The sequence below is a fragment of the Prionailurus viverrinus genome, chromosome C1, assembly GCF_022837055.1.
Source record: "Prionailurus viverrinus isolate Anna chromosome C1, UM_Priviv_1.0, whole genome shotgun sequence".
In the NCBI taxonomy this organism is placed as follows: Eukaryota; Metazoa; Chordata; class Mammalia; order Carnivora; family Felidae; genus Prionailurus; species Prionailurus viverrinus.
In genome coordinates, this window is record NC_062568.1 from 208701916 (window position 1) to 208728580 (window position 26665).

Consider the following 26665-nt stretch of genomic DNA (forward strand, 5'->3'; position numbering starts at 1 on the left):
CTACTGGGCCCAGTTGCTATGTAAACCATCTCACATGAAGTCGTTTTCCCATTGGGCATGTGGTCTTTGAGTGAAGAAATGGAGTAACTTTCATTTGACACTTGAGACCACCCAGGAAAGGTTTAACACCGAGGTGTGTTGAAAAGAAAATGGCTGGCGTCCCTCTGGGTGCCGAGCTGACATCACGGAGCCGGATGGTGTGGTTTCTGTGGCGGGACTCGGACATTTGAGCGCACGGGAAAGTTGGTGTCAAACCATTTTGTAGGTAGTAATTAGAGAGTTGGAAGCTTAACGGTGAACGCAGATCAGGGGGCGTTGAGTCAAGTCAACAAATGGCTGGCAAGTCAAATAGTGTTATGGGAAGACGAAACCAGCTCACCTACAGATAACGTTCATTTACAAATCCAGCCCGTGGTTGTTGATCCCCTGCTGTTTGTGTCAAGTGCTGTTCTAGGTGCCAGAGATTTCGTAGTAGACAGATTTTCTCACGAAGTCTAATTGCAAAGTTCTTTACTGGTTCATTTAAGTAATAGTTGACTAACGTGGAGGTTACAGTATTTTGTGGTTTTTGTATTGAATTTCGTAGTGGTTTCCTATTCCTGCATAACACATCACCCCAACAATAAAAATTACCTCAAGTTTAAACAGCAGTATTATTTTATTAGCTGTCATAGCTTCTGTGGGATGAGAATTTAGGAATGGCCCAGCTGTGTGGTTCTGACTTGGGGAGCGGAGGGGGCCTTTGTGAGGTTGCAGTCAGATGGTAGGTGGGGTCACCTTTCAAGGAGTCACCTTGAAAGTTCCTTGACTCACAAGTCTGGACGAGGACTCAAACGGCTGAGAACTGGAATGGCTGGAACTTCTAAGGCGTCTCTCTCTCCCCCTGTGTGGTCTCCCCGGCACAATAGCGTCAAGATAGCCGCACTCCTTAATATGGTGGCTCAGGGCTCCAGAGACAGGTGTCTGGAGAGGGAGAGCCAGAGCCAAGCAATACAGTCTGTCACAAATATAAAGCCTTTGTGGGAATGTGTGTTTTAGTTTGTTTTTGTTTTAAATAATATATGATCCTTGTCTGTGAAATGAGAGTTTTGACCAGGGCTGGGTGCTCTAAAAGCTGCCTTCCAACTCTAACATTCTCTGATCGCGCTATTATTACAGATGTGGTAGGGACTGGGGGCTGACTGACAGCTGCTTGGCTTTTGTAGGTGTTTCTGGGGCACATGAGCTGGAGTCAGCTTGTGGGGGTGGTAAGGAGTCTGCTGGACCCTTCTTGCTGGCCTCAATTAACTTAGGACCTGGCACTTGAGTCCCCCTTTGTGCTCTGTTTCTATAGCTAATCTTGCAGGGGCAGGGATGTATAGAACCACGATTGAAACCAGGCTGTTCATGATCACAGTACTCGTGAATGAAGGAAGGGAGAAGGATCAGGGCAGGATCATGTTAGACCTTCCCCCATTCTCAATCTTGTGCTCTTCAGCCTTTGGAAGGTTAGAAAGGAAAGGAACAAGAAAGAGAACACCTCTGTAACAGCTAAGCAGCTGCCATATTTGTTCTAGAGAGGACTTCTTTTAGACATGGACAGGCTCAGATTTGGGTTTCTGTTGTAAGTACCATCAAATCTTTAGGGATGAGGCAGGGAAACAGGTGTCTTTTTTTTTTTTTTTTTTTTTTTTTTTTTTTTTTTTTTTGCTAAAACTAGAAGTTATTTAATGTTAAAGGTATCTTTGACTAATCATCTGAACTTCCAAGTAAGAAGTTGAGAAGACATGTCCTCCATTAACAGGGTGTGTGTGTGTGTGTGTGTGTGTGTGTGTGTGTTAACTTAAATTATTTATTTAAGTAATCTCTATGCCCTCTGTGGGTCTCAAACTCCTGACCCTGAGATCAACATCTGCACTTCCAAGTAAGAAGTTGAGAAGACATGTCCTCCATTAACAGGGTGTGTGTGTGTGTGTGTGTGTGTGTGTGTGTGTGTGTGTGTGTTAACTTAAATTATTTATTTAAGTAATCTCTATGCCCTCTGTGGGTCTCAAACTCCTGACCCTGAGATCAACATCTGCATGCTCCTCTGACTGAGCCAGCCAGGCGCCCTAACAGGGTCTTAGTTTAGAGAGTTCAGCCATCCTCTCATCTCTGTGTAGGAGAGACGCTACCTGCCTCACTGTGGCTCCCAGTGGTGGAGAAGTAGAGGCACCGACTGTTGAGGATTCTATGGGTGGTAGAAGGCCCGGAGGCTCATCTCCCACAGGGGCGCACAGGAGCCCCGAGAGAGGGGGAGTGGCCTGTTTAGGAGGTGGAGTTACGTAGGGCAGAGCCGTGTTCTCTAAGCTAAGTTGTCTTGTAAGCAAGTTTTTAACATGGGTATATAGCATATAATCCCTGACACAGGCTTTTGCTTCAGAAAGCAAGAATGTATATATAACATTTTTTAGATCTTTTTTTTTTTAAAGTACAACACCTTTGGGGTGCCTGGGTGGCTCATTCAGTTGAGCATCCAACTTCGGCTCAGGTCATGATCTCACAGGTCCGTGAATTCGAGCCCCTTGTTGGGCTCTGTGCTGACAGCTTAGAGCCTGGAGCCTGCTTCTGATTCTGTGTCTCTCTGCCCCCCTGCCACTTCTGCTCTGTCTCTCTCTCTCTCTCTCTCTCAAAAACTAAATAAACATTAAAAAATTTAGGGGGGGGTGCCTGGGTGGCTCAGTCGGTTGAACGTCTGACTTCAGCTCAGGTCATGATCTCACAGCTCTGTGAGTTTGAGCCCTGCATCGGGCTCTGTGCTGACAGCTCGGAGCCTGGAGCCTGCTTCGGATTCTGTGTCTCCCTCTCTCTCTGCCCCTAACCCACTTGCATTCTGTCTCTGTCTCTCTCAAAAATAAATAAACATTTAAAAAAATTAAAAAAAAATTTTTTTTATAAGTACAATACCTTTAAATTCCTCTGATAGGAGTAGATACAATAGAATTTTCTCTCTACCTGGATTCCAAGCAGTTAATCCAATTTTGAAACTTTAGTTACTTCTCCACCCTTCCTGCTTAGCATTGGGGCAAAGTACTTAATTTACCTAAACCTCAGTTTCTCCATCTGTAGAATGGCCCCAGTGACACCGGTATTGCAGTATATACTGAGGAGGATGTGGTCTGGGACCCATCATTTCCACGTTGAGATTGTGACGTCCTGAGTCTGTGAAAGATATTACTCTGAGTAGAAAGTATAGGTGCAGGTCTGAGGTAGGGGAAGATGTCAGATACAGGGGGAGGGATGCCTAGGTGGCTCAGTCGTTTAAGCATCCGACTCGATTTTGGCTCAGGTCATGATGACACAGTTTGGGAGATTGAGCCCCGAGTCATGTGGAGCCTGCTTGGGATTCTCTCTCTCCCTCTCTCTCTCCGCCCCTCCCCAATGTGTGCGTTATGTGTGCGCACTCTCTAAATAAATAAATAAATAAATAAATAAACATTAAAAAAAAAGATTTAGAGATTTGAGAATCATCATAAAAATGTGATTATTTTACATTCTTGTCTTGTTGGCTGTTTTTAAACTATACAGCTGACCCTTGAGCAACACAGGTTTGAACTGCACTGGACTGCTTACACGTGGGTTGTTTTCGATTAATAGAGTACTATAAATGTATTTTTTTCTTGTGATTTTTTTTTCCTTTTTCCTTTTTTCTCTCTGAAGTAAGCTCTACGCCCAGTGTGGGGCTTGAACTCACGACCTTGAACCAGCCAGTGCCCCTTCCTTACGATTTTCTTAATAACATTTGCTTTTTTCTATCTTGCTTTATTGTAAGAATGCTGTAAATAATACATATAGCATACAAAATATGCATTAACTGACTGTTACTGGTAAGGCCTCTGGTCAGTAGTAGACTATTAGTAGTTAAGTTTTGGGGAAGTCAGGAGTTATGCATGGATTTTCAACTGCTAGGGAGGGGTGCGAATGTCCCTAATCCCCACGTTGTTTCAAGGGTCACCTGTAACCAGTGTAATGAAACTATAAACTATCCTGGAATAATGCTAGTAAGTTCAGAGTAGGCTTCCAAAGTGGCATCAGAAATCAGGAGCACGTACTAGAAACCCTGGAAATGCCCACCAGGGCTTTGCTGGCATGTCTCCTCCCAGACAAATGGATTCTGATACTGTTCATTGAACAAGGAGTTCCTTACTCGGGTCACCGTTTCTTCAATGTATTAAGTATTTAAAACCAGAAACGAAATGATACTTGTCAAAGCATTGTCAGTAGTATGTCTCCGGCAGGAAACGTGTTTTGAACATGAGGTGATGGGAATCTGCAGCAAGCAGGATTGGATGCATGGAATGCAATAGGTTCCCCTCTAGTGGTTGGTCAGTAAGAGCCATTGGTGAACTGGTAGAGGCAACACGTAACACAGATGTTTGGAAAGGCTCTCATGTCTTCTGCTTGGCATCAGTGTTCTCTCACCCTGCCCTGCATTCACACAGGCCCGCACTGGGGACACATCTTCGATTTTCTGCTGCTGCTCTGTCCCTTCGGGAGGGCCGTGTTCATACTCCTCTCACTCCCCACCTGGCACGTGGACTTGCATTTTTGTATTTGGGGGGGGGGAGGGGGGAAGGGGGAGGGCTGTAGTTTGCTTACTTGCAGATCTCCCTGCTCTTCAGTCCCCTGGGAACCAGTAAGTTATTAACATAAAATTTTGTGCAGAAAACAGGGTAGAGCAGAAGGAGCCATTTTCACAGTGGGAATCATTTTAATACCTACAGTGTTTTCCAAACAGTTATGTAAGAGGATGGAGTAGAAATGGCTTCTCTAAAATCCTGGTGAGTTTCTGACTGTGATACACTAGTTAAAATTCACCAGAGGGAGTTAATTTTGAAAGCTCTCAGCCAGGGGTTAATGCAGAGTTATCTTTTAGCCATTTTTGTAGCATAGCCCTCTCTTCCTGCTTCTTTCTCTGCTGCAGACACAGGTCAGAACCAGCACTTGAGATGAGCCATGTTGCCAGTTTCCCCTGCAGACAAGAGAGATGAGCACACCTTACCTTAGTCTTTGGAAGACGTACTCCCAGCCCGGTACACTTCTGTGCGCTCTCCAACTTGATATGCAGAGTAACGTTTTTGAGATAGGTGGGGCAGGTATTTTATGGCCAGTTTAAAAGGTGAGCAAACTGAGGCAAGAATAAGTTGACTTAGGAGAGTATAGCCTGTACGTGTTCATTTATAGACTTGGGGAAAACGGTTAAATCTTTAAATATAAACACAGTCAAGGGACTCTTCTCGCCCCCCTGATCCACACCCTGTGCCTGACTCCATTCTTAGCCCTCACCCCATCCCTGAGGCTCCCCAGTTGTCCACATTTGTCACCCTTGACTCGCCCGCCCTGGTTCAAGGATTCGCTGACATATGGTCAGTTTTCCCATCTGTAACCCCTGCCTTGACGTAAGGTTGTTGAGATGTTTAAGTCAGTCCACACATGAGGAGCCGTCTAGACAGCGCCTGGCATGTTGTAGCACTGCCCCGTGTTAGCTCCGTGTGTGTTGTCATGTGGTGTGGTGTTGCCCTACTCTTTCCATATCACTGACACATGACGACGCAGCTGCCTGCCCTAGGCCCACCCTGCCACCCCAAGGGTGGAGAGGATCAGCATGCGGGCAGGCCAGGGCACAGGGCTTGGGAGGCTTTGGCGTGGGGCAGGCTCAGAAACAGTGTGAGGAACTTTTGGACATCTGGCTTTGTGGTAAGAGAGAATGTTACTGCACTTGGGCCCAGTTATACTTACTCTTACTAATTATCTCCTGTTTCAAAAAAGTTAATTCCTATTAATTATATCTTGTTTATCAAAATTTTCTTTACGGAGCAGACAAGATCTTAGGATTTCTGAGTTTAGGCCTCATATTTCTTCCATTCTACTAAGAATGAGAAATAGAGTTTTGTGTTGCAGATTCTATGAAAACCCAAGTTTGTAACAGTAAGTACTATGTTCAGGTAACTCACTTTCTTTTTTTTTTAATTTCAAGTTTTTATTGAAATTCTGGGGAAATTGGCTTCAGGTGTAGAGTTTAGTGGTTAATCACTCACCTATAACATCCAGTGCCCATCATCACAGGTGCCCTCCTTAGGACCTATCGCCCATTTAGCTCCTTCCCACTCAGGTAGCTCACTTTTTAAAAACCAGGGGTTAAATGTTCTCTGCCAGGAACTTATAAGTCGGTAACTCCTGGTGGTGAGACGAAGTTTCAGCTCAATAATAGGAAACTGTAGCAATTTGTCTATAAACTGGAGCGTAATTATGTAACACGATAGAGGTGCTACTTATCACTCAATGGCAGTCCTATTACAATATATGAATTCATCAAATTAACATACTGTACATCTTAAATGTATACAATGTTACCTGTCAACATCTATCTCAGTCAATAAAAGGAATAAAAACCGGAGCCCAGTCGCAAACTAAGTTGTGAAACAAAGCAAAGGACGGCCTCCTTGCCGTAAATAAATTTATATTTATATTTGGATCTCATCTGGCTTTGGAGTTCAAAAATAGAAAAGGACTTGTTTTGTGCTTCCAAGGAATGCACAGCCAGGTTGATTGGAGACAAACAGCGCCAGAGAAACGAGTGCCGGCACCCCCGGACCCCGGGCTCCCAGGGCTGAGCGGGCCCGGACGGCGAGCCTGCGGAGCATCAGAAGCAGGGCTGCCGAGCGCCCAGAGCCACGACTGAGCCAGAGTTACTGCCTCGTGGAGGAGCAGTGTTTTGGCCCTCACCCTCTGCACACCAGCAGCCTGCTATCTGTGCGCCCCGCCAGGGACAGAAAAGTTAACGGGCACAGCAATAGCGCATGAGGGGTTGGAGCTCAGCGCTGGACGTGCTGCATTTCAGTTCAACTACTAGAAGGCTGATGGTGCCTGTGACTTTTCACTTAGCGGCTTACGGTACCTGTCTGGTTTTTTTAAGTCGGTAGTGTTAATTATTAAATTAAAGCCCGAAAACCTTCACGGTCTTCATTTGAAGAGAGATGAATTAATAGAGGGAAAAGAGCCTAAGGCCTCAGAAACCCACTTAACACACTGACCTATTCTCATCCTTGACTACTCTGAGTGGGTTGGCTTTGTTTCGATTTTAAAGGCTACTCTACATTTCTGGTAAACCACAAGGTAAAGGCTGGTCTCTGAGAAGCAGATGTTTTGCCAGTTTTGAGGCCTTGTGGCTTTCCATAGAGAAGTAACAGTACAGGCCACATGAAGCTTTTACTTCCTTTTTTTTTTCTTCTTCTTCTTCTTTTTTTTTTTTTTTTTAAATGGGGCCAATGGTGCTTTTGCACTTGATGGCACAGTCATTGATAACACATGGACAGTGGTGGTCTGTGTTCACCACCAGATGGCAAATTCATATTTCTGGAAGTAGTTAGTTTGAAATATCTATGAGACATTCAAGCAAGTGTTCCCGCTGGACTTGGACCATGATTGAGCCTTAGAAATACTAGGGGGAATCTTGGGTGATAGTGAAGACCAGTGGGGCAGTGGCATTCCAAAGTAGGAGGGGGTTTGGAGACCAGAAAGCCTAGAACAAAGCCTTGGGAAGAGCTCCAACATTTAGAAGTTGGGCAAAGAAGTAAGCCTCCTGATAGGAGGAAAATCAGGACAGTTTGGTGTCGTGGAGCCAAAAAGGTCAACTCTGTTGTTCGAGTTGAGGACGGATTCTTTGGCTTTTAAAGTCTCTTTCCATCTTGACCACCCAAGGCCAGGCCCTCGTCATCTCACGGCATATTTCACCTCACATCCAAAACATGCGAGCTCCACCTGCCTAATGCTATAGGGAGGCAAAGTGTTAGAAGATGCAGTTCCTGTCTTTTCGGGGCTTCTGGACTCTGTGTGTACATGAAGCCTTAAAGAAATAAACAGCTGCCGGGTGGATGGGATCAAATGGTCAGGCAAGTTTTGTGTCCGAGTGGGAGGGACTTGAGCTTGGGTTTGAGGTAAACTGAAAGCATCTTGGGTAGGCTGTGGAGAGAAGTAATAAAGATGCCCCAGAGTCTGGAGTTCAACAGAGGGTGCAGTACGGGCCAATTGGCATTATTGGACATCTGGTTGGAAAGGTAGGCAGAGACAGGATCCTGGAGGGTCTTGAATTAAGGGTTAAGGGGTGTAAACACCATTTTGAAGAGGTTAAGGAGCTTTTTTTTTTAGGCAGGGGCTTGGGGGCAAGACAGTATGGGACTCAAGACGAAATGTGTGGTTTTGAGAAACTCCTTGGCAGGGGCTTATAGATGGCCAGATGGGGAAGATGGGTTAATAGCGTAGCTAGTAGGAAAGAGGGATGAGGGCTGGGCCTGGGAGTAGCACTGGAATTGGTAAGAAAGGAGGGCTTTGAACGCTGAGGACTTGGTGATTTGATGTTGGGGCCAACAGGAAAGGGCAGAGTTACATGCGGTGGTACCATGGCCGAAAATGGCTTCCTCTGCAGACTCTTACCTCCATGTTACAGAGAGAATCGCACTGCGGGACGTGGAATTTGCATTCTGCCTTTGCCTCTGAAGAGCTAGGTGACCTTGGTCTGGTTACCTAACCATCTGTGCCTCAGCTTCCTTTTCTGGAAAATGGAGATAATAGTAGTACTTCCTTCTAGGTTGTGAGGATTTTGAATTAATACATGTGAGGTTCCTGGCACATAGTAGGTACTTAACAACCGTTAGTTGAGTAGATAATATTTGGTGATTACCTCCAACAAGTAGAAGAATGCAGACTTGAACTCAGGTTTTCCCAGCTCTATCACATTACCCCGATGTCTCTCCCAGCTGCTGCCTTCATTGTGCCAGCCTCTCTTGTACTGTTGTCCTTTGGCATCGGGCTTGTATTCAGATTGCATAGTCCTGGCCTTCCTCCCTCTGACTCACGCTGCCAGGTCGCCCACCTGAACTTTGTGTATCCTCTCCCTCTCTAACCCACTTGCCGTCCTCCACCTCTGTGTTCCATGGCGGGCCTTCCCACCCTCCTCCACCTGTGCAAATGCTGTTGGTTCCTCATGGTCTGGCCTGTCTCCCTGTCCTGGCGAAGGTATTCCGGACTACAAGAGCCCGTCCCTTTTCCTCGTTCCCCGCTGCACTGACGAGCTGTGCTTCACCGACGAGTTGCGCTTCACCACTTACTTTATGCTCGGCTGAATGAAGCCTCAGGTTGTTCCGTAATGGCTTCACACACATTTATCTTACCTGCTAAAAATGAATCACAGTTTTAATAAAGGTCTGTGGCTGCCCCCTTTAAAACATAATTCCTCCTAGTGCTAGATGCTCAGTAAATACTTCGAGCGGATTAAGAAGCGTTAATCCTGGTGGCTGAGGTGGAGTTCTGGCCCTCCTCCTCTCCCACCCGAGTTAGTTATCTCACCAGCCTCTGTAACTGGTCTCTGCCTTGCAGCCAGTTTGTTCCTACTCCATGACGTAGGCCACACTGCCACGGGAGCAGTCCTTCCCCAGTCCTTTCGTGGACCACACATGCTCTGACTTCTCTGCTGGCCCACAGTTAGCACCGTGACTCTTCAGCCTGGCTCCTGGCTCAAAGGCTCTCTGCAACCTGATCCTCTCCTCCCTCTTCAGTCTTATCTGCTGGCACTCCATTCTGTGTACCCCGTCCTCCTTGCAGTTCCCAGAATGTTCTCTGTGCCCTTCCTGGCTGACTCCTTTGCTTGAAGCCCTGCTGGAGCCCACCTGACAGGCTCATTCTTCCTTGTCACTTCCTGTAAGTCGTCAGCAGAGTAAGTTGCTTCCTTCTCCTAGTCCCACCCATAGCCCTTTGTCCCTCCGCTGCTTTTCTGAGGGCCCAGAGAGTGATCCCTTCCCTTGTGTGCCCGCCAGCCTGCCTGGAGCTCCCTGAGGGCAGGGCCAGCTCATTGCCTGGCAGCGTCCCGAGGAGATGCTCTGCACAGAGCCCAGGATGCTTGTTGATCCTACAAGTAACAGAGGTCACTCTGATTCATTTTAGAGGAGAGCTTCTTTCTCGTGCCTTGACAGATTTTTTTCCTTTGAATTGTACAGATTATACTGAAAACTGACAGTGATGAGTCATATCTTAGAAAGGGGGTGAAATCTGAAAATGCAGAGCCTCCAGGAATGGAGTAGGAGGTTGCAGATAGGTCTTGCAGGCCAAGTCTGGCCCTTCACTGAATTTGCCCGACTGGTCTCAAACACCGGGAGTGGGAGGGACTCTCCTCCCGGTGGGCAGGTGATTTATTGGCTGGGAAGCTTCCGCGGTGATTTAGTTGTGAAACGGCGCCCTGCGAGGTGCAGGCTAATGCCTGGGCCGGGCTGAGCGGCCGCCCACAATCCCGGGCCGGAAGGGACGGGCGAGGGTCGTCGGGGCCAGCCCCCTGTTTCGCAGCCCGGGGGCGGTGGGCGTGCGGCCGTCGCGCTGCTGACTCTGCCCGCCCGGAAGGACGACTGGAGACGGAGCGGCCTGGGAAGGGTCCCGAGTGGTGGCGCGGCCCGGCCCCGGGCCCCGGCCCCGCGGGTGCCCTCTGCTCGCGCTCGCCGCGGTAGGGAGGAAGTTTGTGCGCTTTGGCTGCCTGGATTTACTCCTGCTGTTCGGGGGGGGGGGGGGGGGGGGGAGGAAACCGAGATACCAGCGCCTGGGTCCCGGAGGCTCTGGCCGCGGAGCCTCGGGCGGGGGGCCGGGCGGGGACGGAGCGCGGGGCCGGCGGGCGGCGCGGCGATCCAGGCCGCCTTTTGCAGCCGCCCGCGGCCGCGCCGGGCTCTGCGCGCCGCGCTCCAGCCTCCTCCCCCGGCAGCAGCGGCGGCGGCGGCGGCGGCGGCCCCAGCCCCGCGCCCCCCGCGCCCCGCGCCGCGCGGCCCCGCCGCGGTCACACGCCGAGCCGCCCCGGCCGCCTCCGCCCTGCGCTTTGTGGAGCCAGAGCCCGAGCCGAGTGACAGGCGCGGCCTCTCGCCGCCCCGGACCCCGAGTGCGGCCGGCGCAGCGTACCTGTGGCTGCGGGGCCGCCCGGCCGGGAAGTGTCGCTGGGGTTGGCCGCGCGGGACCCGGCCGCCAACCGCGAGCCCCAGGCCCGGGGCCCTGAGGTGGGGGGCCGGGGAGCCGGGAGCTGCCCCTACTGGGGCGGGGAGGGGCCGCCTGGAAGGAATGGGACAAAGTGAAAGTCTCTAGACTGCTGGGGTGGAGGGGCGGTGGGGAGCCTCGGAGGAAGGAGGGGGTGCTGATGGTTCTTTATTTGGTGCCTCGGAGTGGCTTTTAATGACGGCGATGGCGGGGCAGGCCAGCGGGGGTGCGGGCTCCCAGTGGGCGTCCGCGATATCGGTGCCTTCTTGGTGCATTCCTCGGATTGATGAAAGGGCCTTTTAACCCCTCTAGGGTGACCTTTTGGGGAAGTCTTCAGGTTTCTTTTTCCCTCTCTTCTGCTGGACACTCTGGGAAGCTTCGTTCTCAGGTGCAAAGCAGTTGTGCTGTTGTATCGAAACACGAAGCGTATTTGTTTATACCTTCGTGGACCGATGCGGAGACTGTGGCACAGAGGGCGCAGATTGCTTCTTAGGCTCACATCCAGGATGTCCTTCTCCCAAACCTGTCTGGTGTGTGCTATTGGGGTTCGAATGAGGCGGTCCGGGGCCTGCCCTGGCCCTGGGGGGGTCCCAGCTGTGCTGCTGAAATGGTCTCCCAGCCTCGTCAGTATTCCCTAGCTCCGACTTTTATGGTTGTTATTCTGCTGATTGCAGATATCTTTGCTCTGCTGACATCCTGTTTTGTTTTTGGTTTTTACATCCCATTTGTTGTTTCTTTTTATCACAGAAACGCTTCGTTAAGGGGCTCAGGCAGTACGGCAAGAACTTCTTCAGAATTAGAAAGGAGCTGCTTCCCAATAAGGAAACAGTGAGTACAATTGGACTTTATGTAACTTGATTTTTTCCTCTTTGCCCCTACTGCTTCTCCGCACTTGATCTTACGAAATGGTTTCCTTTAACCCTGCGCTGCGCTCAGACTGGCTGGCACTGGAGTCCTCGTCATTTTACTTCCTTCACTTTTAGTTTAGCTTCTGATTTTATGTAGTGAAGTGACAGATTATGCTTCTCCCCCACGGAGAAGGTGGACTTCCTTTGTAAGAACAGCAAGGTCTTTGACAACGGAGGGTCACTTGGGGGGTTGTCTGGGATGTTGAGCTATTAACATCTAATTGTAAATACAGTGGCTGGAATAGGAAATGTCATTTACCACCAGTTGGATTTGGTTATTGACAAGTCTTCAACCAAACAACAGAATGAAAAGGTCTGTGGCTCACTATGCTTTGAATTCTGCTGGGACCTTTTCTTTCTTTAATGTTGCTTATGTTTTGAAGAGTAGTTTCAACTCCTTAGTTTTTGCAGCCTTAAAAGTTTGCACTTCTGGGGGGCACCTGGCTGGCTCAGTCAGAAGAGAGTGCGACTCTTGATCTTGGGGTCATGAGTTCAAGCCCCACATTGAGAGTAGAGATTACTTAAATAAATAAATAATTTTTTGAAAACTTGGCACTGTTCATTGGACAGATACATATACAAGGATTCTTATAAATTGCTTAAGTGAGGCTTTTACAGATTCATTTGACATTTCACAAAGCTGAGAGCCCTGTCTCTTGCTAAACTTGGGGTAGGCAGATTTGCTGAGGAAACTTCAGAGGGAGGTTGTATGAACAGAATACTAGTAAGGGATTTGGTCTCATTTACCTAAATTCCCTACAGGTGGAATTCAGGGGGGGTGGTTGGAGAGTCCTAGGAGAGGCTAGGAGTGGGGTGGGGCCAGCCAAGTCCCAGCGGCTGTGGCCTAGGTAGAGCCTAGCAACCGGAAGTGCTTCTTAGGACTTGGGGGTGGAGGGTGAATATTTAGCCACTGAGCTGCTTTCACTTCATGCCTACCCTCCCTGAGTGGAATGAGGAGATAGATGAAGAGTATCCATTACAGAAGTGGGTGGGTTGTTTTCGTTTGGTTTGGTTGGTACTTTTCTAATTGGGTGTTGTTGATTGATTGATTTCCTCTTATTCAATTTTGATTGTTTTATTCTGAGGGTTTGTTCTGTTTTGTTTTTGCTTTAATGAACTTTTTCTAGATACCTTTTCTGTACGGTACCTTATGTGAGCAGCAGTGGCTTGTAAGAGGGAAGAAAGGTTCTGAGATTTCAAGTATAGCCTTGTATAAATTGGTGGTTTGCATCAACCAATCATAATGACATCGAACTTTTAATGTTTACTATACATCTTAATATGCTGAGATGGTCATTTTGAGAACGGTAAAAAAAAAAAAGAACTGTTTATAGACCTTGAACTAAAGTATATGTTGTCATCAATCCATATAATCAACTTTTTTGGAGGGCGGGGATGGGTCTTCCTGGAACAAATTGGAAAGAAGTATTTGATGTGGAACAGTAAAAAAATACCTTTAAGTTTTCTGTGGATTTCAATCATTTAAAGTTTGATACGTACTTTTATAAAACTAAAACGTTTTACCCAACGGTGAGAATTTTGGTGTGGCGAATTGGAGCAGCCATAAGGTCCGTGAGTAGCTGTGGCCGGACGCAGTAGGCCAGGTTGTGACCTCCCCACTGCAGTTTTCTGTCTCTTTGTCCCTCTGCTAGAAGTTGCAAACCATGAGGAATTTAATACAAGATATGGCTTGACAATTATTTTCTTTCTGTTCTAAAAAATAAACTTGTAATAGCAAGATTAAGCATCTAATCTAAAATTTGCCGTCCACCATTTGGAAACACCAGACAATTCTGTCTACCTTTTTATCTCTAGTGGGAGACAAATCTGAATAACTTTTAGCCTGGGTAAGAGGCTTCTAATCTTTTCTTTCCCCCCTTACTCTTGGTTGTCCCTTATCCTTACTGATGACGTCTAACTCAGTAAGTCGTCTGTCCTCGCCCACAGAGAAGTTGTTGGTACACCAGCCTTTTGAGCCGGTCCGCTGGTCTTTTCCAGGTGCCTCTGTCCTGAGACCCTTCCCCATCACTGTCCGCCGTCCCTGTTTCCCAGCCTTGTGGCTCCTCTCCTCTCTCCTCCTCTGGCACCCAGCACCCTTCCTGTTTCCAGCCTCCTCATCAGGGCGCGATCGTGGCCACTAACGGGACAGCTGTTGGCAGCACTGGAGGGTGCATTCATGGCTGACTGGCTAAACGTTACTGGTGTTCCGCTGTCTTTTTGCCTAGAACCGGAGGAGTTTGGTGGTAGGGTAGATCTAGAAGTACCCTGATCACCTGGGAGAGAGGCACTCATTTTGTATTTTCCTTATTATCAGCATAGCCCCGCTAATCATTCGCAGCTCCTAGGGAGGGGAGGGCAAAGGTTATTCTTCGTTTTTGCTGCAGAAAATGAGAAAACTCCTTGGTTCAGAACTTCCTTGGTAGAAGTCTTCATATGGTCACGCCTCTCTTTATATCAGATGCATCTAATCTAGATAGTTTCTACATTCTCTTCTATTTCCCAGAATTATTAACTCATTTCTTTGCTCTTCTCAACTGACTTGAAACTTCAGAAGGGTGTCAGCATCCAAAAGAACGCGCCTGATTGGGCCTGGCGCGGGGGTCATCAGACCTGTGTTCTATTCCTGGCCTCACCGGTAACTGTAGTACTTGATGATCTCTTCTAACCGTGCGGTCTGCTTTGAGCTGTCGGGTCAAATCCTGACAAGCATTCAAAAATTATTTTCCCTAAAATGGTGTTTCTTTGTGCGAGAATTTTATAGATGCTGCAATCTTTATCAAATGTTTGCACACCTTTGGCTGTTGCTGTGCCTGAAAGCAGAGTGATGGCTCTTGCCTCCTCTGGCGCCTGCCCGCTCTGGGGCCTCGGGCAGATTATTCAGTCTCCGTCTTTTAACATCTGTGTCTGGAAAGTGGGTGATCCTTCCAGCCCCTAGAATTGTTCTGAGAGTTTCAATGAGATAATGTCCGTAGAGAGTGCATACAAACACTTCAAAATGGGTCTTCGTCCTCGTCTACCCCAAATACTACCTGACGTGTGCAGTATGGGGTTATTTTCCGTTTGTAACCGTGTTGAACCTGTGTGAGAAGGAATGGCCTGTTTCTTATCATGTGTCTTGGGAAAAACTGTTTTCTTTGAAAAACGGGGGGGGGAAGGACAGCGCCCAGCTCAGAGGATCCGGTTGTTGTCTTGAACTTTGTCGAAGGGACTTCCGTCCTTACTGGGTCATTCGGCGCAGTTATGCGGACAGAGGTTCCTGGTGGGAATGGACCTAAACAACTTTCCTGGTTCTTTTGGTTTCTGGTGTCTGTTACACAGGAGCTGAATCTGGCTTTGCTCCGAATACTGCTGCCCCCGGAGCGGGGGTGGTGGCTGTGGCTGCGGAAAACCCACTCTCAAAGTTCAGCTGAGGGTGTGTAGCAGGTCAGCCTCGTGGTACCCAAGGGAATACCTGTCAGTCACATATTTTCGCGTCATGGCTGTGCACGTGTCCTGGAGTTGCTGCCTTTGTCCCATTCTTCCTTTCTCTGTGGCTGCTTGCCGCCTTCAGCGTGTGTACAAGATGGGCAGTTAGAAGTCATACACGGTAGGGCATCTTTGCGGGGCGTTCATTCAGCTTCCCCTTGGCTGTGTCCCTCTTCTCTCTCAAGACACTGTTGGGCCCAAATCACATGAGAGTCTCGGGTGTTGGTGCGTTTATACAAATCGCAGCGAGCGTCCCACAGCTGAGCCGCTCGGGTGACGGAGAGCCGGGCCTCGGGGTGCCTCTTCCAGCACCGCTGCGTGATCTGTGGACCGATCGATGAATTACATGACCTTTGATGCTAACATAATGCCTGAGAAAATAGGAGACCTAATAGAATTGAACCTTAAAGCACCAGGAGGGGCACCCATGTTGTAAATGATACAAAATCCCGGGCGTTCCAAAAATAATACCTTGTTTGGTTTTTACACACATTTGCAGTTATCTTCAAAATCCTGAGGAGATGACTCCGACGGCAGTGACACGCGTCTTCTTTCACACCGAGCACACGTCTGTGTTGTTTGAGTCAAAGACTTTCCGTGTCTGACACCTGGACGATTGTCCCTTGAATCCTGGCTGGCCTTTGTGTATGGCTCTACCTGCTGTTAGGCAGACAAATCCAGTCTGCGTTGGGTTGTAGACAGGGAGGGAGCCCCGACTCCGGGAGCTGTCTCAGGCGCAGCTAACATTAGAGAGAAGACCGTGTGATCCTCCCCGACTCGGGAGAGAAGGCAGGTGCCTCCAGCGCGTTATTAGCCTCTGGGAGAAGAAGGTGAAAAGGCACCCACCCTTGGCTGTCTTTCTCCTCTCCGTAGTTTTATGTTTGCACACCTAGCCCAGTAGGGATTAAGCTCATGTTATTTGTAGTCCCAGTTGCCGGTGTATTAATATTTTCTAAACTAAAAAATTCTTTTTTTTTTTTTTCTTACCCACTTCCCATTTTCAGAGCTAAACATTCCATGTAGCTCAATTTTTTAAAAATTTTGTATATCCACCGAGCACTGTAATTAATGGGTGGGATGTCTGTAATGAGAAGCAAGGTGCCATTCGTGGCCCGCATTGCAGCAGGGAAGGGGAACCACATGCATGCTTTCCGTGTTTGGCAACGTGTGCTAAGGGCCCTGCTGGACAAAGTGTGCACCAGAGGCTGGGTTTGGGGGCTGCCCGAAGGCTAATTGGAGGGTGTAGTGTTTGAGCTTTGAAAGAAGGATCTGCTTTTTGACAGGCGGTGGTCGGGAGGGTGGAAGGAAAGTGGCTTTCCAGCTGCAGGAAGTGGCACGAGCAAAGGCACGGGGGCAGGAACTTGCAGGCCGTGCCCAGCGCGTACCCTGGCGTAGTTGGAGAGGAGGTCGCAGGGCAGGTGCGGCAGGACTTAGGCCAAAATTACGTCCTGGAGGTAGACTTGGGAGACCCTACGCTGTCTCTGAAGAGGGCATTTGGGAACCCACAGAAGTCTTCTAAGAAGAGGGCGCCTGGGTGGCTGAGTCGGTTCAGCATCCGACTCTTGATTTCGGCTCAGGTCATGACCTCTCGGTTTGTGATTTCAAGGCGTACGTCGGGCTCTGTGTTCACGGTGTGGAGCCTGCTTGGGATCCTCTCTCTCTCTTTCTCTCTCTCTCCCCCCCCTCCCCCTCCCTCTCCCTCCCTCTCCCTCCCTCTCCTTCTGTTTTTCTTCTGTTTACAAGCGTGCGCTCTCTGTCTCAAAATAAATAATACATTTGTTAAAAAAGAGAGAAGGGGGAGCATTCTTGAGCGGCACAAACAAGACATAGAGACCAGAAAGGAGGTTCTTGTAATAATTCTCAAAGTAAGGTCTCCAAGTAAGACAAAAAAATGGGGGAGTTGAAAGTTACTTATGGAACTAGAAGTCTGTCTTTTATCCTGATTTTCTCCATTGAGAATGTGCCTGTTTTGTTTTTTTTAAGTGTTTATTCATTTTTGAGAGAATGAGAGAGAGTGTGTGTGTGCCTGAGTGGGGGAGGGGCAGGCGGGGGGAGGGGCGGGGGTTGGGCAGAAGATCCAAAGCAGGGTCTGCGCTGACCGGCGAGCCCGGTGTGGGGCCTGAACCCACAAACCATGAGATCATGACCTGAGCTGAAGTTGGACACTCAACTGTCTGAACCACCCAGGTGCCCCATGTCTGGGCTTTTGTTGTTGTTGTTTTAATGGTACTAAGGGGCAGCCGGTTTTGATATTTCGGATGTCTTGTTTTTAACTTGGGGTGATAGTATGAAAAGTACTGGAGGTTTAATATTTCACTTTGAGAAGTAACATGAAAACCACCCACTTCTATCAGCCACGTTTCTGGAAATGAATTCTGTTAAGTATGTACATAATTATTGAATATTAATTGTTTCTTTCTTCAGGCAAAATATCTTTTGCATAAAGCACATTCCCCGAGCAGAGAATAACTACTCTTGAGAAAGGTTTTCAGACTGAGTAATCAAGACTCTGTTAATATTAAGAGGTTAAGTACGACTCTAGCATTCGGTATGAGCATTCAGCGTGGAGTTTTATTTGACTTCAGATTAAAACCTTAGGTGAACAATTTTCTAGCCTCATTAATGCTTAATCTATGTTACGTAACAAAGCGTGGACTTCCTGAATAGGTTGATACTACTGGGGACACAGTTGTGTTCCAGGCGCGTAACCAGAGGCCTCTGTTCGCAAGTGCTGTGCCCCCTGTGCCCCCCGGCCGGCGCTCCCCCGTCACCAGAGCCGGGTGCCGCTGCAGGCTCTCGGGCTCCTGTCTGTCCCCACAGAGCCAGAGTCTGCACGGGAACCCGCTCCCCTGTTGATGAGAACGCTCGGTAGGGCTCACTCAGGAGGCCCTGCTGTTCACAGAGGTGCAGACTTGTGGGGTTCTAAGCCCATATGTCACATTCGTTCTTAACGTTGCTTTTATTCTGTTCCGGTTGTAAATTACTTCACTGTTAGGGCTTAATTTTGTTTTTCAAATTATTACAAAGTATTTCAAACATATAGAACAGTAATCTGGGTTTATTTGCATTATCAATAATAGAATTTCTTAGTATAGCTTCCCTCTTCGTATCTTTCACTTTTTCCTAGAAACACAATTGTAACTCCGGTCATATTTCACATAAAAACTGTTTTCTTCCTCTTTCCTTGTGGCACGCAGTTCACTGTGTGTGAGTCAGTCAAGCCTAGATCTTCTTTAAGTTGCTAAGAAAACCTTTTATTTGAAAAAGTGATATTCTCTTACTAATATGAAGTTCACATACTTAATACTGTGGCGTTTTCAGATGTTACTCTCTCTCCCTGGCACCCCTTTATGTATGGAGAAGAAATATACATATTTTGAGAGGTTGGCAAGATTGGGTCCAAGGCGAGACATGTGCCACACCTTTTTTTCTTAATAACGTGTCCTCAAATAGGTACAGATAAAGTTGAAATTTTCCGTTCCAGGCAGAAGCGATTACCAATAGAAACAGGCACTAAGTTTGGCAGCAAGAACTGTGATCCTATAGCTCTTTCCATGCAGGGGTTTGTTCCCACTAAAATGAAGCAGAGGCTTGAATCTTTTCATCTGATAGTCTAAACTGTGTGGCTATTTAGCTGGGCAGGGGTCCAGTTTTGACTAGGGCAGTCTAAGCGGGATTGGTTGATGCCCTTGTGTAAGTGAAGCAGTTAAGAAATTTGCATGTAAGGAATTTTTGGTGCCGATGTTGGGGGAATAAAGAGGTTTTCAGGAATCTGTTAAGCTCTTGGTTTTGGTTCAGGTCATGCTCTCAAGGTTCGTGAGTTGAAGCCCCACATTGGGGCTCTGCACTGACAGTGCTTGGAATTCTCTTACCCTCTGTCTGCCTGTCCCCTACTCACTCTCACTCTCTCTCTCTCTCTCTCTCTCTCTCTCTCTCTCTCTGTCTCTCTCTCAAATAAACTAAAAGAAAAAAAAGAATCAGGTGACTTTTTAATGTTTTTTTAATGTTTATTTTTTTAATGTTTGTTTTTTGAGAGAGAGAGAGACAGAGAGAGACAGAGAGAGACAGAGTGTGAACGGGGGAGGGATTGAGAGAGAGGGAGACAGGATCTGAAGCTGGCTCCAGGCTCTGAGCTGTCAGCACAGAGCCTGATGCGGGGCTTGAACCCACGAACCACGAGATCATGACCCAAGCCAAACTCAGATGCTTCACCGACTGAGCCACCCAGGCACCCCATAATCAGGTGACTTATTAAAACAAGGCCTTGAATATTTGCTGTTTTCTGTGTAAATGTCTTAGGCCTGTCCTTGGCTTTATCCTACACAACAGAACTGGAGGAAGTGGTGTACAAGTATTTTGACTGTGTACGACGTATTGCTTATAGACATTGCTCCCAAATGAAACCACCTGGGACTTGTAAAGTTACTGAATACACTGCTGCTTATAAGGATTAGTTATTTATTTGCTGCTGGTATTTGCTAACCTGTATTTCTTATGATTTGACTGGGTCTTAGTTACCTGGTGACTTTGACCTTTATACCTAAGTAGACTCACCCATTTTATTAGCTAGTAACACAAATGGAAGGTTTGAAATGCTCTTTAAGAAGACTTCTAAGCTGTGATTACTGTGCTTATATTCCATGTGTTTACCCACTTGGAGCTCATATTTTATATCATAAATGGATTTTTCTTAGCCTTAAGATCGATGAACCCATCCTAACTTTGAAACTCCAGTTTACTGATGTTTTAAAAATAAGTTTTAAAATGTATCTGAAGTCATAATCCTTGAATAATTGGTTCATTTTAATCTTATTTGAAGTTATGCCCTTGAGGAATATGTAGGAAAATAAAGTAGAATAAAAATTGTATTGTTTTGAAAATTGTAAAGTGAGGCCTTCCCCTCAGTCTTATTCACAGCTGCTCACTGGTGGTGGGAAAGATGGCCCCCCCACCCTACTTCCTCTCATAATACTTCTTTTTTCTGTAATTTGAAAACCATTAATTGTATACTAGAAATAGGAAAAGCAAGCAGGAGAAACCTATCTGGGGACACCAGAATTCTGTTAAGCTAGGTTTTCTTTTTGAGATGTTAAATTTTTAAATTAAGTTTCAATATCAGTGACCTTTGTTATTTTTCCCACTTTGGAAATAAGACTCTGTGTTCTGCTCAAGTGTCTTAAGTCCTTCTTCTGAAACCTCTAAATTGTGATGTCATAGTTCCCAGGATTTGACCTTCGAGGTGTCTTAAACCATCATCATGGTTCTCAGTGGGCAAAGTTGGGAGTGTTTTGGGAACTACTGGGGGGAACCTTTGGTACCCAAGGCCTGCGTTCTCCTTGAGTTGTCTGTGGTGTGGGAGAGAGCGCTTCCCCTCGTGGAGTTCACAGTCCACTGAAGAGGCGAGCAGGGTGCGTGTTCTTCTCTGGAGGGTGCGTGAGTTGCAGTCACGGGGACCCTCTGGGGCCCAGTCACAGGGCTTGGGCTGCGCGCTCGTGAAAGCACGTGGGCCATTTTCTCTGCAACAGGTGGCCATCACACAAGGAGCCCAGCTCCTGTCTCAGAAGAATTGTATGTTGTTCTGCCCTTTAAATATTACTACTTTATTTTAGTCCTGGACTTTAGACACTGTTTCATTTTTTCTTCTATGCATTTCTGTTCTGCACACATACATGCATGTATGTATTTATGTAGAATATAAGGCCTTTTGGGGATGGACCTCGTTTTAATACTTCTTTATGTCTCCTTTAATTCCCTGTAATAGGCCTTTACTTGATATGACTTTTGTTTTTAACTTAAAGTTCAGTTAACATGTAATGCAGTATTGGTTTCTGGAGTAGAATTCAGTGATTCATCACTTACATACAACACCCAGTGCTCATCACAACTCTGCCCTCCTTAGTACCTCTCACCCATCTGTCTAGCCCATCTCCCACGTACCTCCCTCCGTCAGCCCTCACTCTGTTCTCTATTGTTAAGAGTCTCTTGTGGTCTGTTTCCAAACTCTCTTCTCTTCCTCCCTCCCTGTATATTCATCTGTTTTGTTTCTTAAATTCCACACATGAATGAAATCATATGGTATGTGTCTTTCTCTGATGACTTATTTCACTCAGCATAATACGTTCTCGCGCTATCCACATCACTGCAAATGGCATGATTTCATTCTTTTTGATCGCTGAGTAGTATCCGATTGTATCTATATACCCCATCTTTATCCATTCATCAGTTGATGGACATTTGGGCGGCGTTTGACTATTGTTGATAGCGCTGCTATAAACATCGGGGTGCATGTACCCCTTCCAGTCTGTATTTTATATCCTTTGGGTAAATACCTAATAGGGCAATTGCTGGATCATAGGGTAGTTCTATTTTTAGTTTTCTGAGGAACCCCCATACTGATCTTCAAAGCAGCTGCACTGGTTTGCATCCCCACCAACAGGGCAAGAGGGTTCCCCTTCCTCCGCATCCTCGCCAGCACCTGTTGTTTCTTGTGTTAACTTTAGCCATTCTGACAGGTGTGAGGTGGTGCCTCACGGTGGTTTTGATTTGCATGTCCCTGTTGAGCATCTTTTCATGTGCCTGCTAGCCATCTGGATGTCTTCTTTGCAAAAATGTCTATTCGTGTCTTCTGCCCATTTATTAACTGGGTTATTTGTTTTACTTGATATTTCTTAAAAATGAGGTGTGTGGCTGTGTATGTTCACACGTGTGAATGATGGGATGGAAATCTAGTATAACCATAGATCGATGTATAACTATTGGTCCTAAAAGATTAAAACTTGTCAGGGATTTTAAGGAATGGTTTTCCTCATTTTTGCTCCTCGTGTTGCTTTTCATGATCTGCTTTGAGGCTGTTTTAAAGACCAGTTGAAACCTGGACATCCTAGGCCTTGGACTGTGTGGCAGACAGAAAATCCTGGTTAACTTTTCTGTCCCAGGACAGTAAGACTAGGACTTGGGAGTCACTGTGCTACGCTTGGACTTTCCTGTTCTGTTTATCACAGGCAGTAAATCAACTCTGCTGTTTGCACAGCAATTCTGTTTTCTAGATTATTTATAAGATTGAAACCCATTGTTTATTTTTCTCAGCAGGTTTATTGAGCAAGTCGAGAATAAAATATTAAGCAGTAGAGCAGGCCATTAGCCAGTTGCAGCTCGGTTTCAAAATTATCGTGTGTGTGTGTGTGTGTATGTGAGCATGAGTGTATTGTGTGCACAGGAGGTGAGAGCCAAGCGAGGTGAAAGAGGCTCAGTGTTGCCAGATCTCTGCAGCTTTGCAAGGTTCCTGTGACTGTTTATGGATTTTTCCCCCCTTTTAGTCAGTTAGTGAGTCACCATCATATGCCATTTTATTATCTTGAAAACAGTCTGGAATTTTTCTGTGTCTTTGCCGTATGAGTGAAATCCCACTGATGTGTTCTGAACGATACCAAGTTAAAGTTTTTCCTGTGATGCTTTGGTTATGTATTTTCAGCTGCAGCCATTGTCTCTTTGTTCCTATGTGCAGGAGTTGAGATTGTTCTTGAGTTTGGCAAGAAGTGATGACTTTCGTGTGTTTGATGATTTTTGGGGGCTGGAACAGCATAGGTCCAATGCCCTTGGGACTCGGTGCTTATTGATTTAGGCACACGCCTCCTGTGATCATAACTTGGTCCTCCTTCCCACTTCTGCTCTGTTTGGAAATGTACTAACAAGGTACATGGAAGCAGGTCAGAGGTGTGTGGCCTTCAGTTGTCAAGGAAGGTGTTTAAGTTGTGGAAGGAGAGTCTGGAATGTGTGGAACAATAGGAGGGAGAATTAAACTCGAAAGGAAGCAGGCCCAGCGGATCTGCGGACATGGCCGGCTCCAGCTGGGTAAAGCAGGCAGCAGGTGACGTGGGCAACAGAACCCTGTAGACATCTGGAGAATGGGGGATAAAAAGCAAAACAAAACTTCCAAAAATAAATGCTAAAGTTGGCTTTGTCCTGCGGACTGAATTTGCTTATCAGAACTTGAAGCCCTTATTTCTTTGGACCATGTTAAGCCTGTCGGGTGATTCAGGAGAAAAGTCCATGCGCTTCCCTGTCTACCAGAGTATGTTAGGTCTGTTAGATGATTAGGCAGAATAATACACTTCAAGGATGGAGTGCTTCTTAGGTAGTCACTTTGTATTTATATTAAAATGTGCAGGTTTAGGACTTGGAATGTACATCCATCTGTCCAGACTGAAGCTAAAGCATACCATTTGCTTTTGTGTTATATTCTCCTCTCATTACTGATTGCCCAAACGCTAAAGCTCGTTACCAGGCATGCCTATACTTTACTGTCTTACCAAGTTTTTCTAGAAATCAGTGACAGGGTGTTTAGATAGGGTGAACATAAAAATTTATAGTTCATTCCTGGGGCGCCTGGGCGGTGGCTCAGTTCAGTGTCTGATTCTTGATTTCAGCTCAGATCATGATGTGGGATCAAGCCACTCCCATGCTGGACTCTGGGCTGAAGCCTGCTTAAGGTTCTCTCCCTCTCTCTCTGCCCCTCCCCTGCTCATGTGCACACGTTCTCGCTCTCTCTCTCTCAAATAAATAAACATTTGGGGAAAAAAATGCCTCGCCAAAGAAAGTCCTTGAGGTATCCTGGTTTTGAGGAGTTCCCTAACGCCCGAACCCCTCTGCAGCACGTCTTCAGAGTCGCTGCCCTGCTTATTCCTGAGAACCTGGTAACTCTGAACCCATTAAATGCGGGCACGGCGGTTTGGGCCAGTTCCATTGTTTTAGATGTCCTCTGTTTATGAAGCAGGGATCCGACGCCCTCCATCTGCCTTGTGGTGTCCTGGTCGAGTCCCTGGATGACCCGGAGACGTGGTGCCACGCCCCCTCCCTCACAGAGCTCCTCAGGAGGGTCAGGGCCGTGGACACGTCTCCTGCCCGGGCTCCCGTCCGAGCGCGCCGCGACATCCCACGCCACGCGCTCTAGGTGAGCTCCTTTGGACCGTTGTCGTTCGGCCCTCCCGGCAGCCTCAGGCCGCCGGGGGCGCCCCCGTCCCTCACCCCGGCCTTCTCCCTCCCCCGCGGGCAGGCGCGGGTGTGAATTCAATGCACGCTTCCTAGCGTCACAGAGAGTCACGTGAGAGGTTTTGTTTCTTCTGTTGAGTTTAGCACATCTTAAGGTTAACATTTTTAACCCAGCTCTCATTTCCCACAACGAGCAAGTGTTAGTATCAGGACTTGGTAAGAGACACCACCGGGTGCAGCAGCAGCAGCGCGCGCTCGGACCGACCGCCAGGCCGCTGTAACACCTGGAGGCACCTGAGCCGATGTCCGGTGCCAAGCCACAGCGCAGCCCGGTGGGAGACGGCGGCCTCCTTCCTTGTGGGAGGACCACCGGCTTTAGTCGCTACCCGGACCTCCCCCGGCAGCCCCCAGGAGTCCAGGCGGGTAACCAGGTAACCGTCCCTCGGCCCCGCCCGTTCCTGTGCGTTTTGGTGAAGTCCGACTGAAGACTGCGACAGCAGTCCTGTAGAAGACGCGGGCCTTTGGTTTCCGGCAGCTCTCGAAAGCCACGTTCGAATGACGGAGCTCCCCCCGCCCCCCCTCAGAAACAAAAAGCGTGGAAACGGGCTCTTATTCGTGGACTAAACTGGGAGCCCTGGCCTGTAAGGGAAGTCACGCCTCCGATGCTTGCTGTCAGCTTTCCAGACTGGATTTTCTGCCTTTCACCGAGCTTTTCCTCCCCCTAGATCCCCTCCCCGGTCCTTCCAGGTCGGTGGAGAGAGCGCCCCAGCAACACGCTTCGTAGTACGCGTGTCCTGACAGAAGTGCGGTAGTCCCCTTGTGTCCCCGCGGCCTCACCTGGGCGGTGGTCTAGCTTCTCGTCCTGTTTCCCAGTTAGCACTGCTGGAGGACGCACGGGCCGGGCCAGAAGGTCTGGAACTCTCAGCCTCACAGCCACTGGCTTGCATAAGCACGCGTCGTTGGCCATCAGGCTGACCATCTCCTCTTCTCAGGTGCTGTACTCCCTCTGCTGGTCTTGAGACCGCGCGGCTCTGCCGTCACGAGGACACCGTCCCTTCCCCAGGCCTTCGACTGTGTCTGTTGTGGAGAGAAACAAGAGAACCCTTTCTGGCCGCGGGAAAACGATTGCCGTTCTCAGGCAGGCCTGGCAAGGAGGTCCCTTCTAGCGCTGCTCCCCTCACATCCTGCCCCTACACTACTACAAGGCATTTTCACTCTTTGGGGCGCCCCCAAATCCAGCATTTCTCTGTTTGATTTTTGTCCCTTACACTTGATTTCTGTCCCTGCCAGCCCCTGCCCTCAGCCCGGCCTTCACCCCATCCCCCAACCCCCTGTACTCACGGCAGGAGCCATTTTTTATAGCACACATAACCTTTAAACCAAAAAAAAAAAGTCCATTGCTTATAACAAAATGAATCTCTCTTCTGCTTTTATTTTGAAAAGTCCTCCTTGTTGTTTAATGTGGAGGATATTCGTGCTGAAAGCCTGTTCCAAGTAGGCATTTGTGCATCCCAGAGGAACTTTTGATTTATTTCCTTAACTCTGCCCTCCTTTCTCTGTGGTTCAGAAACCTTTAATGGTCTGTGAAGCCATGAGACTTCAGTGCAAAACAGAAGTCGTTTTAAGAACCCTTCTGCTACATAAAAGGCCTGCCAGTTTCCACATGCTGGGTTTCTGACTCCCTGACAGGCTGACCTCTCACAAATTTTGGTTGTACAGCAGGGCATCCAGGGTTGGGGCCTTGATAATGGTTTTGCGAAATATTTTTTCTCCTCTCCCTCTCTTTGAAAAGTTGTAATGAAAATTCCGGGCTCTTGGCCAGCCCGTGGGATGTGATACAGTAGAAATGTTTCTGGTGCCCTTTGTTACTGTTCGGCTTTGATTAGGTTTATTTCCCGTAAGCTTAATTTTGCTCCCCGCCCCGTCCCCTGTTTTATGGCTAAGGAGGTTAACTGAGCCAAGGTTATGTATTTTATGACGCAAGCTGCTGCAGCCTTACGAAGTCACTGCGCTGGGCTTTTGTGGCAGAAAGACCGGCGGGGGGGGGGGGGGGGGGGGGCGGGAAGCCACTGCCCCTCACATCCTCGTGTTTCTTCTCACCAAGGCTGCCTTCTCCCGGTCGTGCCTGCTTCCGTGGGAAGAGTGTGAGCAGCGTGCAGGCCGCGTGGCTCGCCCTGCGTCTTCCAGCCGGGGTGTTCCCAGAAACCACCGGGCACCTCGTCTTGAGATTTTGTTAAGTTAGAAATCGTGGTAGACCTCTCTCCCGGGTTGCTGCCGGGTGG

The 26665-nt window shown here is 47.9% G+C and overlaps 1 protein-coding gene across 7 annotated transcripts in view; it reads left to right on the top strand.

The window, feature by feature from the left end:
- Positions 1 to 26665, top strand: part of RERE (arginine-glutamic acid dipeptide repeats) — a 422701-nt gene that overhangs the window by 353794 nt on the left and 42242 nt on the right. For all 7 annotated transcript variants that reach the window (XM_047872880.1, XM_047872879.1, XM_047872883.1 and 4 more), the window contains one exon: positions 11770 to 11850. In XM_047872880.1, coding sequence (XP_047728836.1) covers positions 11770 to 11850 — 81 coding nt within the window. The remainder of the gene's footprint in view (positions 1 to 11769; positions 11851 to 26665) is intronic.